The sequence below is a fragment of the Dasypus novemcinctus genome, chromosome 27 (assembly GCF_030445035.2).
Source record: "Dasypus novemcinctus isolate mDasNov1 chromosome 27, mDasNov1.1.hap2, whole genome shotgun sequence".
Taxonomy (NCBI): Eukaryota; Metazoa; Chordata; class Mammalia; order Cingulata; family Dasypodidae; genus Dasypus; species Dasypus novemcinctus.
The window spans coordinates 2,340,174-2,358,554 of NC_080699.1; the positions used below are offsets into that span (position 1 = coordinate 2,340,174).

Consider the following 18,381-nt stretch of genomic DNA (forward strand, 5'->3'; position numbering starts at 1 on the left):
AAAGAACTATAAAAGCACACAATTCTATATTATACTGTTCTCCTCAAAGACTTAAATTTACAGAAGACAAAGATTTTAAAATATGAGTAATTATTTGGTGTCCAAAAATAAGCTCGGGGTGGAAAGGAGAACCTAATTATTTTTTCTATTTTATGAATAAAATACTGTCTTTACTTGCACTATAGATAAAACCACATTACCAACTATAATCCGTGCAGTGCAGCAGTGCTCCAAAACATATTCATCAAATGCAGTGAATGTGCCACAATGATGGAAAAGGCTGTTGATGTGGGAGGAGTGGGGGGTGTGGGGAGTGGGGCATATGGGAACCTCCTGTATTTTTTAATGTAACATTTTGTGTGATCTATGTATCTTTTAAAAATAAATAAAAAATATATTAAAACAAAACAAAAACACTAAGGGGGGGGTTGGAACAAGCATGTCACCTAAAGCATACTAGGAAGAAATTAAGAAAATACTGGTGCAGTCGCTGCAGTCACATAAAGTGATGATGTGACTCGCCCCTTGGAAAACAAAACTCAGCAACTCCCCAATGCCAAACGAACAGACGTTGGCTTCCTTTCTGATGATCCAGGGAATGGTTTGGATCGGGACTGGCACACTTATAAAACCAGCAGTGTCTCAGTGGATGCCTACTGACAATTATTTTTGAAGAAAGAGTAGGACAAATTAGGGGTGAAGGTATTTTCTACTCAAATCTACTGCAATCTGGAAAGACGGCAGCAGCAGCAGCCTCAAAGAACCTGTCACAAAACAAGGTGAAAATGCTCTGGAATTAAAACAGTGATGGTTCCTAAGTCTATGAATATACTGAAAACATGGATTTACACAGTTTGAAAGTATGAATTCTACAGCATGAGAATTCCTTCTCAAAGCTGTTATCAATAAAAAATTTTTTTTAAAAAGAGCCACTAGATAGTGACACAAAGCCCACTCACAGCCCTCATGTGAATGGAATGAAGTGGGCCAAGTGCCACCAAGCCAAAGCACCAGCAGGAGGGTGAGGCCCAAACCCAAGAGCCGTGGGCCTAAGGCTGGGTGTGGAGGAAGCAGAGGACAGCGCCGGCTCGGAGGGGCCTGGAGCAGTTTGATATGGTTATGATTCCAAAAGTAGACACTGGATTACGTCTGTAATCTTGTCTGTACCTGGGTGTGATTAAGTTATGATTAGGGCTTTGATTGGGCCACATCATTAGGGCGTTGAGTCCCCCCCCCTTGGTGGGTGGGGACGCACAGATAAAAGGCATGGCAAAGGACAGAGTTGAGGGTTTTTGACGTTGGAGTTTGATGCTGAAGCCTTAAGCTGGAGTCCCAGGAAGGAAGCTTGCAGAGGAAAGAGAAGCAAGCTCCAGGAAGAAAGGAACCCAGGAAGCCTGAACCCAGAGAGAAGCAAGACCCTGGAAGGGAAAAACCCCAGAAGCCTGAACCCCCACAGATGTCAGCAGCCATCTTGCTCCAACACGTGACAATAGACTTTGGTGAGGGAAGTAACTTATGCTTACGGCCTGGCATCTACCCCAAATACCCTCTAAAAACCAACCAATTCCTGGTATTTTGCATGAGCACCCCTTTGGCTGACTAACAACAGGGCCCAAGAGCACATATGGGAGATCTGCTGTCTCCTCAGCTTGCCCTTCTTCTTCCCCAGCTCCAGGAATGCCCAGCACAGCTGAGAGGGGCAGCTGGCCCGGGACGGGCTTGTCGTCCTCCCAGCCAGTGTGCCCAGGGCCCACGGCAGCCCTAAGGGGTGCAGTCAAACCTTTCTGAGCGCTCCTGCTGATCACCCAGGAGCAAGACCAAAACCAAGCACGGCAAGGACAGAGACAGAGAGAGGAGATCCAGATAAAAGTATTAATGGGGGCTGGGCCTCTGGGGAGAGATGAGATGGCCCAGGAAATCTCAGCAAGACCTCGCGACTTCTAAGGCTGATCATCTTCAGAAGAGAAGCGCAGGGAAGTCAGGACTCCTAACACATGAGCCCCACTTCCTAACTGAATCTGCATCCTTCTAAAAGTACAGGGAAATAATTCATGAAAAGATCAGATCCTGTATGAGCTATACTAAAATAAAAGAGAATAAGCAGCAGAATAACACCCCTACAGAACATGCCCCAAAACAGACAGAAACTAAAACCTACCTTCAAGCAAACTAAAAGACACTTTAAAAATACCAGGCGTTAAGACAAAAGAGAAATCAGAGTAAGAAAAACTCAGAAATAAAGTGATAGAACTCAGAAACAAACCAGAAATGAAGACTAAATTAGAAGGAGCAAAAGTACAAATAATACAACACGTAATAACTTAAAAGAAATGGCAGGTGACAAGGGAGACTTAAAAACCAAGGAGAAACTAAGACACAGAAAGCGTTCAAGGAGCCCTAACAAGGAAGCAGAACACTGGGAGTGAAAGAAAATGTCATAAAATTAAAGGAAAAAGGGGAAATTACAAGTGGAAAAAGCATCATGTGTACCTGAGAACACCCAGAACACCTACCATGAAAACAGATGCTGCCAAAACAAAGTGGACTTGAAAGAAAAAAAGAAAATCCTTTGGACAGCCAGGTAAAAAAGAGGCTTGTAAGGGAAATAAATAAAGATTATCATCAGAATTTTTAAAACTTTAGGCCAAAAGAAAATGAAGTTTTCCTTCCATTCCTAGTTTCCAAAGGGGAGGTTTCTGCGTCAGCTGAGATGGTCATGTGGCTTTCCCGTTTGCTCTGTTAATAAGGGTGGGTTACAGTAATTGATTTCCCTATATTCAACCACCCTTGCATTGCTGGGATAAATCCCAATTTACCATGGTATGAAAATCTTTTAATTAACGTGCTGTTGGATTTGGTCTGCTCATATTTTGTTGAGGATTTTTGTTTTTAAGGTACTGGGGACTGGAGATTGAACCCGGTACCTTGTATGTGGGAAGCCAGCGCTCAACCACTGAGCCACATTGGCTCCCCTAAGTTGGTCTTTTCGTTTGTTTGCTTGTTGTTTGTTTTTTTTTAGGAGCTTCCAGGAACCAAACCCGGGACCTCCCATGTGGGAAGCAGGCATTCAACCACTTGCGCCACGTTTGCTCCCTGATGAGGATTTTTGCACCTATATTCATAGGAGACATTGTTCTGTAATTTTCTTATGGTATCCTTATTTGACCTAAGTGTGAAGGTGATGTTGGCATTGTAGAATGAATCAGGGAGTATTTCCTCCTCTTTAATTTTTGGAAGAGTCTAGGTAGGACTGGTGTTAACTCTTCTTGGGGTGTTTGGTGAAATTCCCCAGTGAGGCCAACTGGCCCTGGGCTTCTCCTTTTTGGAAGGTTTTGATGAGTGATTCAACCTCTTCACTAGTTATTGGCTTACTGAGATCGTGTAAGTTTTCTTGGTCAGTGTGGGTAGCTGCTGTGTCTCTCTGCTGTGTCCGTCCACTCTTCGGGGTCTAAACTGTTGGTGGAGAGCTGTTTATAGACTCCTTCACTGCTTCTGTACGAGTGGGGAGCCTCGCCCACCTTCTCCAACGCCTTCTTCCTGGAACATCTATTTTTATTAGATGCTTTTCTGCCCCTAAAACAACCTATTGGCTATCATTATTCCTACCTTACAAACGAGAAAACTGAGACCTGAAAATTGAAACCACTCCAAGGCTCACAGGAGCAGGACAGCAATCTGCTCTACCCCACGACCCCGGCCTGACGGGCAGATTCTTCACATCAAACTGTTGGTAAAGTCTTAATTATCTGAAGGTGAGGCCATCTCACCTTATTGGCAATGGCATTGACACTTGGCCGGGCATCGAATATAAGGATCTTATGAGACTGGGCGTTGGAGTCCATGACGGCTTGGAGGTACTTCTCGTCCTCCTTGCTCCGCTTCCCACTCACGCCCACCATGGGCTGGCTGCACCGCGTGATCGTGGCTTGACTTTCAGGGTGAATCCAAGACAAAACCTGGACGGGGAAGAAATGGTGACACACTCTTTATATGCTTCTCTGTCTCTAATTCTCCTCAGTGACACTAGCCTATAACGCTTTGCTTTCTAAATGGATTCAAAGCCTGGCCACGAAGGGATACCTGAGGCTCCTACAAAATCAGGGCCTTTCTTTCAAGCCAATTCTGGCACATGGAAAACCTGGCCTTGATTTTGATTGCTACTGATAGATTCTCGGGAAGTGTTATCTCTAGAATGAAAACAAAACACATTAAAAGGGGGCCAGGTAAACTCTGCTTTTAAGTTTTATTAATCTATCAGCAAAACTGCCTGTTAGGTCTACAGAACCTAGGAATCTAGTACCTTAAATTAGTTGAGCTGATGTATCTAGAATCTAATCATTCATCAAAAATTTGCAAAGTTTCTTTCTAGGACTTAAAGGAAAAGAACATATATCACCAAAACTAAAGAATGCATAATAAAATAAATAAATAGTGACAAATGCACAAAGCCAACTTTGTTTTCCAGTTAAGAATCCTGCATTTCTCCATGGCATACTCTCCAGAAAGCTCTCTGACTTTCCTCAAGTTTCAGTTTTACTAAGTCTCAGTATCCAATATTCCCAATGAAAGAACTACTGCTGTATCTACTTTTACCCTGCAACCGTTTGTGCTTGCTTTCCATGTGAGCTCTCCATTCCTCCATTCATTAATCCCAATACAAAAATGTACAAAATGTACGAGAATGTCCTCATGTGCAGAGGGAAGCATGTGCAGTGTCTTGTCAGAGCTCCCTACTCACTGGGATCCGGCCCCTGGACCTGAATGATGCCACTCTCTTCAAGTCTTCATCAGGAATATTTGCTGGCACCACCAAGAGGGCAGGGTACGTGTCACACAGCTCGTATCGCTCGTTTATCTTAGTTATTCTCCAGCTTTCATTAGGAACTCCCTAATAAGAAATAAAGCATAAGACAAATTACTAGAAATTAAACCTAACTAGAAATTAAAGGCATCATAAGAGCAGCCATCCGCCTCGCCCCAGCCCAGCTCTGGAGCTGCTGGGAGAGCGGCTGCCTGCCTCTGGGGACCAGGCCGCAGCACGGGCCATTCTCCTGCAGGGCTCTCCGTGCTCACTCTGGCACCCAAGGCCACATTAACGGATGCAGTAACCATGAGGCACTGACTGAGTGTGGGGGCTGTGGAAGGCAGGGGCAGCGGGGAGGAACCCAAGCGCTCCCTCCTGGGGAAGGACGGCCTTCCTTGGTGTGAGGGGCTGGAGGTCTCCTCCGCGAGTCCCAGCAGAATGTGGCTGAGATCAGTCCACATGGGAGCCTTAATGAGGAGTCACCCAAACATGCCGGAAGACAGGAAGCCACGACAGGAGGAGACAGCAGGCAAGAGGAACACTAAGTTCTGAAACCCACCCGCCATTGAGCTCTCACGTGGTCCTCGCCTGCTGTTCACAGAGTTCTAACGCAGAGTGAGACACCTAAGTAAGACTCCTCCACTCCACAGCAGACAAAGCCATCACAGCAAATAAAATACATGTACATAATTCCTGAGGACGCAAAGCATGGAACTGAACAGAAAAAGACAGTTAAAAGAAACAAAATTATAATGAAAAATACACTTAATGAGCATCTGCTCAGGTTTCCGCAGTGTAGTGATTATCACGTGCGCCCAACGAGCATCTGCTATGTGTAGGCTCTATGCCACCCTTTCTACACATAACATTACTGTGTTCAGTTTTTACAAACTTCATTTAATAGACGAAGAAACCATGGCACAGACTCTAACTTAACCAAAGCTCTGCATTAGGAAGTGGAATAGGGAATTCCATATAAATCCCAAACCTATCCTTTTTATATAAAACTACACTGTTCCTCAAGAAAAATTACTATCTGGCTCACTTAAATTGTTACAAAAAGCTGAAATCAAAGGGTAGAATGCACTCTCCTTTAAAGCAGTATTTCCTAAGCTGTTGCCAGAATAGGAGGATATTAAAATTGAGAAAGAAGATTCCATCCAGAACCCATGTGGTAAATGTTACTAACAGTTTTCATTCTCTCCCTAACCTGTCTTCATTAGCACCTTCTATCCTACTTAGCCCATTTCTAGCCTGATCCCAAAATTGCCCCCATGACCTACACTTCTCCTTCCCTCTAGTTTATATAACTTTAGACCTCTTTGCAGGTAAGATCCCTGCTTATTTCCAGAAATTAGAAAGGTTTAGTTAAGAGGTTTAAAAATATACACACTTTTATTAAAACTACAATGAATTGGAAAGTTTAAAGAGGTGGTACTCAAGCAAGAGACTTAGATATCATCTTCAACTCTTCCCTCTCCTTTACCCCTAAATCCAGTCACTGGCCAATTTCCATGACTTTTATTCCACAAGTACCAGAGATACAAGTCTGCCCACTTCTCTCAGTACCTACCACCACTGCCCTTGCTCAAGCCGTCACCACGTCTTTCCCATCTCGTCTTGTCTCTCTGCAATTCATTCTTCATGCTGCCTCCACAGTAACCCTTCAAGAGTCAAAGTGACTGTGCCAGGCCACGATGGCATCAGAACAGCTCAGCAGGGTGTGGCTCTCTCGCAAAATAAGGAGACAGCATAGGGGCAGTCTGAGAGGGCCGCTCTGTGGGCCCTGCAGGCCAGGAGGGACTGGGGATGCAGAGATGGAGAGGCCAGAAGGAAAACTGCATGTTGATGGTGGCTGGAACGCCACACACCCTTACGCCAAGGCGAGCAACCTCGGCAGAGCCGGCTGAGCGGCCAACAGACAAGGGAAAGGGTAGACTCCTCCAATGGAAGAGGAGGGCGCAGCTGAGGGCAAAGTGTGGTTCAGAAGAGTGCATGGAAACTGAAGGGATGCCAAGGAGCACTGCTGCTGGCCGGCTGGGAAGGTGCAGGAAGATGCCTGGTCTCTCCCTTTCTTTCCCTGCCCGGTGGACCTGGTCGGGCCCCATTGGCGGCTGCCTGCCTCAGCTGTGATTACTTAAACAGGGCAATATTCAAGTTTTAGAAAAATTTAAAGTAAAAATCAAAAAAGCCATGAAATAAAACCACCGGGCAAGAAAGAGAAATGGATCAAAGAGCACAATCACCAACATAAGCAGATGCCCAGTATCAGCAAAATACAAGACCCACGTGAAGAAAGAGGAAGAGGTGGTCCAGCCAAAGGAACAAGCCAAGAATCTAGATGAGACTCAGGGTTTAAGACAGCTAGTAAAGATGTTCAAACAAACTTCCTGTACCAATTTAAAGAGATGAAGGAAAATATGACTAAGAGAGAAAGGATATTAAGGCAACACTGTGTGAATATAAAGAACAATTTGAAAGCCTACAGAAACAAAAAAACAGAAAAACTAACAGAGTTTATAGGACAATGGATGAAATTAAAAATACTTCAGAGGTATATAACAGCAGATTTGAAATGTCAGAAGACTGAATAAATGAATTCAAAGATAGAGCATTTAAAATTGAAAGGACAGGAGAAAGAATATTTGAGGAAATACCAAAAATTTTCCAACCCCTACAAAAGACATGAATATGACTATTCAGGAAGGACAACATACCCAAAACAGAATAAATCCTAACAGACCTCCTCTGAGACAGCTACTATTCAGAATGTCAAAGGCCAAAGACAGAGAGGATTCTTAAAGCAGCAAGAGAAAAGCAATGCACAAGGAGCCTCAATAAGGTGAAGTGCCCATCTCTCCTCAGAAACGATGGAGGCAAGAAGGCAGTGGTACAACATATTTAAGGTACTGGAAAAGAAGAACTGCCAGCCAAGAGTTTTTTAATCCAGCAAAACTAACCTTCAGAAATGAAGGCAAGTTTAAAGTCTTCACAGATAAACAAAAATTGAGAGTTTGTTACCAAGAGACTGAATCTACAAGCAATATTAAAGGGTATGTTACAGCCTGAAAAGAAAAGACAAGGGAGAGTCCTGTGGCAGAGTGTAGAATGAAGAACATATGTAAGAGAAATCAAAAGTGTTAAAAGACAATAGTCAGATATGACAACAGAAAGTCAAAGGATAAAATGAATGAAGTAAACAACTCTTTTATAGTAGTAACAATGAATGTTAATGGATTTAACTCCCCAATTGAAAGACAGCCTGATAGAATGGATGAAAAAACATGCACGATCTATTTGTTGTCTACAAGAGACTCACCTTAGATGTGAGGAAACAATCATGCTGAAAAGGAAAGGTTGGAAAAAGATATTTCTTGCCAATAGCAATAAAAAAAAAAGAGTGGGGATAAACAGATTTTAAATGTAATACTCTTATAAGAGATAAAGTAGGTTACTACATATTAATAAAAGTGACAATTTAGCAAAAAGAAATAATAATAAATATTTATGCACCTAACATAGATGCCCCAAAATACATAAGGCACACTGAAGGCAAAACTGAAGGGAAAAATAAATGTCTATAATAATAGTTGAAGACTTCAACACACCATACTCAGCATTAGATAGAACATCTGGACAGAGAATAAATAAGGAAACTGAGCACTTAAATAATATGATAAATGAACTAGATCTAACAGACATTTAAAGAGGATTACACACCAAAACAGCAGGATATACATTCTTCTCAAGTGCTCATGGATCCTTCTCCAGGATTAACCATATGCTGGGACTTAAGTTGGATATCAATAAATTTTAAAACATGATTATAGAAAACACTTTCTCCCACCATAATGGTATTAAGTTGGAAATTAATACCAAGCAGAAAAAGCAAAAACACACAAATATATGGAGTTTAAGAATACACTCTTAAATAATCAGTGGGCTAAAGAAGAAATTATAAGAGAAATCAGTAAATAGCTCAAGACAAATGAAAATGAGAACACAACATACCAAAATTAATGGAATATAGCAAAGGCACTGCTGACAGTGACATTTATAGTCCTCAATGCTTGTATTAAAGAAGAAAGAACTCTAATCAAAGACTTAATTCCACTTAGAGGAATGAGAAAAAGAACAGCAACCCAATCCCAAAGCAAGCAGAAAGAAATAATAAAGATTAGGACAGCAATTAATGAAACAGATAAAAAAGGCAACAGGGAAAAGTAACAGAACTAAAAGTTAGTTCTTTAAGATCAACAAAATCACCACACCTTTAGCTAGATTAACAAAGAAAAAAAAGGAGATGCAAATAAATAAAATCAGAAATGAGAAGGGTGACATTACCACTGACCCAACAGAAATAAGGGATCATAAGAGATCTGTATGCCAACAAACTAGAAAACATTGAATTCACAGGTGACTTCTACCATTTAAAGATTTAATACTAATCTTGCTCAACCTCTTCCAAAAAAATTGAACAAGAAGGAACACTACAGACTCACCGTATGAAGCTAACGTCACTCTAATACCAAAGCCAAATAAAGATAACATGAAAAAAGAAATTACAGACCAATTTCTTTAATGAATATGGATGTAAATATCTTCAACAAAATACTTGCTAAATGAAACCAAAAAACACATAAAAAAAATTAGACACCATGATCAAGTGGACTTTAGATCAGATATACAAGGCTCTCCAGCATAAGAAAATCAATCAGTGTAATATAACACATTAATAAATTGAAGAAAAATATCACATGCATTTCAACTGAAGCAGAAAAAGCATCTGAGAAAATAAAACATCCTTTCTTGATAAAAAATACTTCAGAAATAGGAAAAGGAAACTTTCTCAATATGATAAAATGCAAATATGAAAAACCCAAAGTTAACATTGATTGTACCTAATGGTGAAAGACCAAAACCTTTCACAGTGAGATCAAGACAAGACAAGGATGCCCACTCTAACCACTGTTATTCAATATTGTTCTAGAAATTCTAGCTAGAGCAATTAGACAAGAAAAAAAAATGAAAGGCACCCAAATAGGAAAGGAAGAAGCAAAACTTTTGTTATTTGCTGATGATATGATCCTATACTTAGGAAATACCAAAAATTCTACAACGAAACTATTAGAACTTACAGACAATTTCAGCAATGTGGCAGGATAAAAGATTAATATGCAAAAATCAATAGCATTTCTATACACTACTAATGATCAATCAGAGGAAGTCAGGAAAAAAATCCCATTTATGATAGCAACTAAATGAATCAAATATTTGGAAATAAATTTAACCAAGGACATTAAGGACCTGTATTCAGAAAACTATAGAACATTGCCAAAAGAAAGCCATGATGACTTAAATAAATGGAAGAATATTCCGTGTTCATGGGTTGGAAGCTAAATATCATTAAGATGCCAATTCTACCCAAAATGATCTACAGATTTAATGCAATCCCAATAAAAATTCCAATATCCTTCTTTGTAGAATTGGAAAAGCCAATTAATGAAAAGCCAATTATTAAATTTATTTGGAAGGGTAAGGCCCTCAAAGAGCCCAAAAATTTCTTTAAGAAGACAAATGAAGTGCGAAGACTCTCACTTCCAGATTTTAAAGCATATTATCTAGTTACAGTGATAAAAAATAGAACAGTACTGGCATAAAGACAGACAGACTGACCAATGGAATCAAATCAGGGTTCAGAAACAGACCCTCATATCTATGGCCAAGGGATTTTCAACAAAGCTGTCAAACCCATTCAGCTGGGTCAGAACAGCCTATTCAACAAATGGTGTGAGAATACTGGATATCCAAATCTAAAGAAAGAAAGAGACCCTTATTTCACACCTTATGCAAGGGTTAATTCAAAATGGATCAAGGGCCTAAATATAAAAACTAGAACCATAAAACTCTTAGAAGAAAATGAGGGGAAACATCTTCAAGATCTTGTGCTTGGTGATGGTTTCTTCAACCTTATACCTAAAGCAGTAGCAACAAAAGAAAAAATAGATAAATTCAACACTTTTGTTCTTCAAAAGACTTTGTCAAGAAGGGAAATAGGCAGCCTACCCAAATGGGAGAAAATATTTGGAAACCACATATCTGATATGGGTATGATGTCCATGTTATATAAAAAGATCGTTCGACTCAACAATAAAAAGACAAGCAACCCCATTAAAAAATGGGAAAAGAATTGAACAGACATTTTTCCAAAGTAGATATACAAATGGCCAAAAAACAGAAGAAACAATGTTCAACATCACTAGCTGGCAGGGAAATGCAGATCAATACTACAATGAGATATCATCTCACACCATACAGAATAGCCATTAATAAAAATAGAAAACCAAGTGCTAGAGAGGATATAGAGAAATAGGAACACTCCTTCACTGTTAATGGGATGTAAAATGGTGCCTCTATGGAAGACTATCTGGCATTTCCTCTGGAAACTAAATATAAAAGTGCCATATGATCTAGCAATCACACTACTAGGAATATATTTAGAAGAACTGAAAGCAAGGATGCAAACAGATATTTGCACACCAGTGTTCAAAGTGGCCTTATTAACAGTCGCTAAAAGATGGAAACAACCTAAGTGTCCGTCAACCAATGAATGGATAAACAAGATGTGGTATATTCATAAAATGGAATATTACTCAGCTGTAAGAAGAAATCAACTGGGGAAGCATATGATAACATGGAGGCACCTTGAGGATATTATGTTGAGTGAAAAAAGCCAGACACAAAAGGATACATATTTGTATGGTCTCACTGATATGAAGCAAATACAACAAGCAGACTTATGAAGTTGGGACTATGAAGTGTAGGTTGGTGGGAAATGGAATGTGGAATGAGAAGGGGGAGAAGATGCTGTACATATAAAGAATGTTTAATAAGGTGAAATGTAAGTGTGTGGAAATGATTTGACTTGATGGTAACACACTGTAATGTACTGAACAAACTTGATTTATGGATGTGATTGTGACTGAAATGAGGAGTTTAGGAAGATTAATGTTAGTTGGAAGACAGGTGGAGGATAATATTTGGAATGTATAACAAAGATTTTGGAAGTAGATGAGGGTTATGGTTAATATAAATACAGGAATGTTCTACTACTGTTAAGAATGTGGTGTTAAATGGGAAAAATATAACACAATTTATGGACTATCATTTGTTTTGTAGCAAAAGCAAAGTTGGTACTGTATTAATTCTAAAAGTAAAAGAATACAGGGTTTGGTTGTGACATATGAATATAAGCATTTTTTTCTCTCTCCAATTTTTTTCTTTAATAAGTAGGCCTTGACTATATCATTTAACGAATCTGTGTTCAACTGTATATCTTTCTGAGCACTAGAGGAACAACTGAGTTAGCAGCTGGAATTAGATTGAAAGTACCTGAAAAAGATCTTTTTGGAGCTGCCTTTTTCTGTTCTTTATTTCTGTGAATCTGAAATAAAGTTGCTAATTAAAAAAAAAAAAAAATTTAAGTGATCATGCAATTCCTCTGCCTAAAAACTACCGAAGGCTATCTATTGTATTTTACATAGAGTATAAAATCCTTTAAGGGACTTAGCAGGGCCCTTCACAATCCAGTTTCCTTCAGACCCATCTCTTGCTGCTCTATATGCTGGTCTAGTCCATACCAAGCTACTTTTAGTTCTCACGTGGCTTCCTGCTCTCATTTGACTACGTGCTCCATGAGAGCATTCATCACAGACTAGTGGAACTGTCAGTTTCCATGTTTGAATCATCCATTAAATATAAGCTCTTTTGGCACCAGGGCTGTGTCTGTTTCCATTTGAGCCCTAGTATTTAGTAGGTGTTTCATGAACAAATAAACAAACAAACGAATGAATATATGAATAAACCAGTGAATCACAAGGAAGCTTCCATAAGAAGCAAAGTGTGTTTCTAAAGTTTTCTTAGAAAAATTGAGTCAGTTCAGAGGGTCAGACGACCTGGGAAACATCCATCTCCTAGATCCCCATGTGCCATCTTCTACCCCAGGGAGGAACTCCCATTGCTTTCCCATCCACTTCCCATTCCCAAACTGCTACCATTAGGAATGTATCACATTCTTCAGGTATTTCTCTTTCTATATATAGTTCATTCATTTATTTTTTTTCCCCTTTTTGTTCTTTTTTCTGGACACAATTACATTATCTGCTTTGAACACTGCTAGGACAGCAATTTGCACCAGATTCCCAAAGACTGTATCTCATTTTTATAATTCTAAAGACTCTCAGAGGTTCTGGTTGCTTCCTCCCTTTCTCTGGCACTATATTAGCATAAACCTTGCAGCATTATTTGTTGACTCTTATTTTCAGTTGATTCGCATTTATTTTGAATACTGTTTCATATTTTATGAATTGATGGTATGATATAAATGAATGAAGAATTTTAAATTTTACTTTCCACGTGTGATTCTAGTAACAAAACAGCTTCAAAACATTTGGTTGTATTATAGTACTCTAATGGTAGTTTATTATTCTGCCTGGCTTTATGAAACAAACTTAAATTAGAAGATTTATAATTAAAATGCAAAGTTTAAGAAATCTAAATACAAAAGTCACAGTTTAAGGTGTTCATATCTGAAATCTAGAATAATTTGGATATCAAATCTAATGATTTCCAAGAAACAATGTGTCTGAAACTAAATTCCCAAAAAATAACAGTAAACCTGTTTTGATAGGGTTCAAGTTTTGCCATAAAGAGATTCATTGGAAAACGATGTACTGAAGGTGTATAGGAAAAGTAACACACTATAATCAGATTTAGAGATTTAATTCTGCTTTTGTCATGATGTAAGTGAAAAGGTTTTCTAATATTATAGCAAACCACCTTGGTCATGATGCATTATCCCTTTTGTATACTACTGAATTTGATTTGGCATTTCTAGAGATGCTCATAAGTAGAAATGACCTATAATTTTCCTGTCTCTAATTGTCCTTATAGAGTCTGGTCTTTTTGTTGTATGTTTGTTTGTTTTGTTGTACCGGGGCTGGGGATTGAACCTGGGACCTCGTATGTGGGAAGCCGGTGCTCAACCACTGAGCCACATCAGCATATCTCAGTTTGTTTTCTCATTTGTTTTTTCAGAAGGCACCAGGAACCGAATCCAAGACCTTCCATGTGGGAGGTAGGTGCTCAACCACTTGTGCTACATCTGCTCCCTCTCATAGAGTTAATGATTCAAGGATGCTGGACGCAAATGTTGAGAGAGGCAAAGTCCTTTTCCTGCTTGCTGAAAGAATTTATATACAATTTGAATTATTTCTTCCTAAAACGTTTGGTAGAGCCTGTCCCTGAAATCTGGGCATAGGTCTTTATGATAAGATTTTTATCCCAGATTCAATTTTTAAATGAATATAGAATTATACACGGTTGCTATTTCTTCTTGAATCAGTTTTGGCAATTTTTCTAAGTTACTATTCATTCCATTAAAAAATGTTAATTGGGGAAGTAGATTTGGCCCAACAGATAGGGCATCCGCCTACCACATGGGAGGTCCACGGTTCAAACCCAGGACCTCCTGACCGGTGTAGAACTGGCCCACACACAGTGCTGATGCGCGCAAGGAGTGCTGTGCCACGCAGGGCTGTCCCCCGTGTAGGGGAGCCCCACGCGCAAGGAGTGTGCCCCGTAAGGAGAGCCACCCAACATGAAAAAAGTGCAGCCTGCCCAGAAATAGCGCCGCACACACAAAGAGCTGACGCAGCAAAATAATGCAACAAAACGAGACATGGATTCTGGGTGCCGCTGACACAAGCAGACACAGAAGAACACACAGCGAATGGACACGAAGAGCAGAAAACCGGCGGGGGGGGGGGAGTAAATAAATAAATAAATCTTTTAAAAATTAAAATAAAAAAATGTTAACTGACAAATTGTTCATAATATCTTGACACTATCTTTAATGTCTAAAGCATCTATAATGCTACCCCATGTCCATTTCTAGTATTGGCTACTTGCACCATCTTTTTGTTTTCTGAAGTATCTCTAGAGGTTTGTTAATTTGTAATTTTTTGAAGAAACTGTTTTGTCTTTGTTGATCTTCATTGTATATTGTATACTGTATTTCTGCTCTTAATTTTATTTCCTTCTACTTTCTTTGGCTTTATTGTTCTTTTTGTAATTTAAGATGGACTTTAGCTCATTAATCTCCTGCCTTTCTTTTCTAACACATTCATTTACAGCTTTAAGTTATAACATGCAATCTTACCAGATTCTATCATTAATAAATATCTTCCCTTATCTTTCAGATACTCTAACGGCCTATAAACATTTTTACTTGGTTTAGCCCTTATGAAGTACATGCTCCTGGTGTCATATATTTTTATTTCATACGTTGTACATTACAGAAAACATTATTATTGTTTTATATAGCCAGTTTTCACATAGACTTACCACTCATTTACTACTATCTTTGCTCTCGGTTTGTTCTTTTCACTCTGAAGGCATCACCTTCCTTCTGCCTGAGGTTCGTCCTTTGGAATTTCCCTAGTGTTTACCCTCTTTGGTTTTGTTTGCCTTAAAACATTTCTATTTCACCTTCATTTCAGAAGGATATATTTACAGACTATAGAATCCCCAATGGCAGTTATTTTATTTCAACAAACTAACGATAAAACTACACTGTCCTCTTGCTTCCATAGATGCTTTTGATAAATAACCTAACAGTCTAACTTTTGATTCTTTGATGATAATGGCTATTTTTTCTTCCTTTGGCTGTTTCCCACTCACAGTGTCTTATTCTCTTGTATACCTGGTTATCTTACACATTGTGCTATTCTGATATTTGAGAACTTATTGATATAAATGATCTCAGGGCTAAGAAGTTTTAATTGATTGTTCCTGCTAAAGACCTAAGGATATTATTACCAGTATGGGCTCACTTTAGTCCAAGAGAAAGCCTTCAGTATACTAAAACATGCAGTAACACAAATCTAGACTTCACATGTGGTCAAGCTCTGCTGTAATTCCAGGTTACTCTTACCCTGAAGATCCAGCCCTTTGAAATCCTCTTTTAAATTATGAGGAGGGTGGTCTTCATATAGTCCCACCAAGGAAAAACTAGGCTTTATTTCTATCACCCTTGTCCTGAGACCAACGAAGGAATTCAATCTACTATCAACTCACTCACTGTAAGTATGACTCATGAGATTCCAAACTATCCTATGGTACACAATCTCCATGAAATGTAAATAGGATTTTTTAATATCCTCCTCATCTGTTATAATTATAGTCAATTTTAAAACTGTATTCTTCCAATTATCTGATTAATACAAACAAAACATATTTCCTAGTAACAGCTGCAATTCCTTACTATAGCTATAACGGACAATTTTCTTTACAAGAAATGACAGCCTCTCAGCAGCAGAAACCCAGAAGTCACGACTGAATTTGATACTGGGGAAAAGCCTGTAACGTGGTGGTGATGAGCATGGACACTGGAGACTGACGGCCTAGATTCAGATCCAGGTTCCCACACCTGATGCCTGTGTTACTGTGGGTAGGTCACTCGGTGTCCTGGCACCCGTTTATTCAAATGCAATGCAAATAATGAAAGTACCAACTCACAGAATTTTTATGAAGATTGAGTGAATTAATATATATGCACCAAATGAGTGTCTGTTATGTAAAACCTACAAATGCAGGGAAGTTGTTGGTTAAAATACTTACAGAACGCAGACCATGAGCATTACGCCCTCCTTTGCTTCAATCATTCATTCAACAGACAGACCTTGACTGCCTATTCTGTTATAGGCACTGTAATCACACAGCAGTAAGTAAACAGCTGTAGTATTTTCCCTCTAGGATCATGAAAAATACTAAAAAAATAAAAGAGATGATACCTCCAAAGACTGACAAACACTGGTGAAGAAATTACAACTCAAACAGAATGAAGTCATTCTTGCTGTAGGGATACAGCAGACATTCAATAAACATTCATCAAATTGAACTGAATCAAAGTAGGGTTGAGATTATGGGAAGAAAGCAGGAGTTAAGTTTTAGTCTGCATATAGAAGAGTATGACTGATATGATTTCATGTCAAAATGTAAAGGAGGTGTTCCTATAATGGTATAATGTTTATGGAACAAAATAAATCAATGCTGTCTGTGGCATAACTTAACAAAAGTATAGTGCATCTGCTGTCAAGACGTAAAACTTTCTAAACTTTATGTGGAGATAAATTATATACAGAACAAGTATTTTTAGAGGGCAAGAACAAAGTGGTGGAGTAGGAAGATTTATAAACCACTCCCTCTACTAGAAAAATGAATGAGCTGGAAAAAAGATGGGAAGTAACTATTAATAGCTGGTTACCCTGGAATAAAAAAGAACATTTAGAATTACTAAGGAGTGCCAGAGGAAGCAAGAGGCTGCTGAGAGTTTTCTGGTGTAGGTGAAAGCATGAGCCAGTGCCCAGACACCATCCCTTCGCCATGCAGCAGCTGCTGCAGAGGCTGGTGCAACGCAGCCAGGATTCTCTGCGTGGCCACTGGAGGACAGACCTGGCAGAGAAGACTTCCTCCTCCACAAGTCAGGGCTGATGGATCCCTGAGGGACCAGTGCAGACGCTGGCCTCAGCTCCAGACCTGAGTGGCGCTTCCAGCCACCAGCAGCACCCACCAGCAGCACCCACCAGGCCGTGAAGAGCTGGTGCACGTGGCGCAGGCTTCTGTGGAATATGAAGTGTTCATCTTGTCATAGTGTGTTATCTCAGTGGGTGGAGATCCACACAAACAACAAAATATTGACCTCCCATCCTTGAGAGTCCTGCTATGTTCTCAAATAGAGGGGCAAGAATCTCTAGAGTACATAGATAGTGCCTAATAAAAGAAAACAGGCCAGGATGTCCAGCCCACAATATGAACGCATGTAGCTATGAAGCTTATGCCTGACAAACTGAAACTAAGTGGTTACCACGGCTCTGAGGGGAGCAAAGGGAAGAAGAGGTGGAACACAGGGCATCTTTAGGACACTGGAATTGTGTAACTGATTTTGCAGTGACAGATACAGGCCATTATACATTTTGTCAAAACCTATAAAATTGCATGGTGCAAAATATAAACCTTAATGTAAACCAGACCATGGTTAGTAGCAATGCTTCAATATTTATTCATCAATTGTAAGAAATGTACCATATTCATGTGAGCTGTTATTAATAGGGAAAAATGTGAGAGAGGAAGGGGATAGGGAATATGGGAAGTCCCTGTACTTTCAATGTAACTTTTCTGTAACCTAAAGTTTCTTTGAAAATAAAGTGGAAAAAACAAAAAAATACACTGGGGAAACATAAAGAGAAAAAACTGTAAACATACATAAAAGATAACAGACATTACAGTGAAGAAAGGCATGAAATGCAAGAAATTTGGGGGGTTGTGTTTTGGGGGAGGTTTTGGAGTAACAATGATTATAAGAGGGAAGGATCACTGCTTCAGGGTGTCAGTGGTGGAGTGAGTGTAGGGAAGGATGCACCTGGGGCACGCCTCAATGGAATATGTGTTCATGTGGTCATGGGCTATTATCTCAGTGGGTGGAGAGCTACACAATAACCAACAAAATATTAAATTCC

General features: G+C 39.5%; 1 protein-coding gene across 2 annotated transcripts in view; it reads right to left on the reverse strand.

Moving 5' to 3' along the window:
* The window catches only part of MTMR2 (myotubularin related protein 2), a 106,224-nt gene that overhangs the window by 12,625 nt on the left and 75,218 nt on the right, over nt 1-18,381 (reverse strand). For both annotated transcript variants that reach the window (XM_023585968.3, XM_023585967.3), the window contains 2 exons: nt 4,739-4,888; nt 3,768-3,956 (listed from right to left, as the gene is read on the reverse strand). In XM_023585968.3, coding sequence (XP_023441736.2) covers nt 3,768-3,956; nt 4,739-4,888 — 339 coding nt within the window. The remainder of the gene's footprint in view (nt 1-3,767; nt 3,957-4,738; nt 4,889-18,381) is intronic.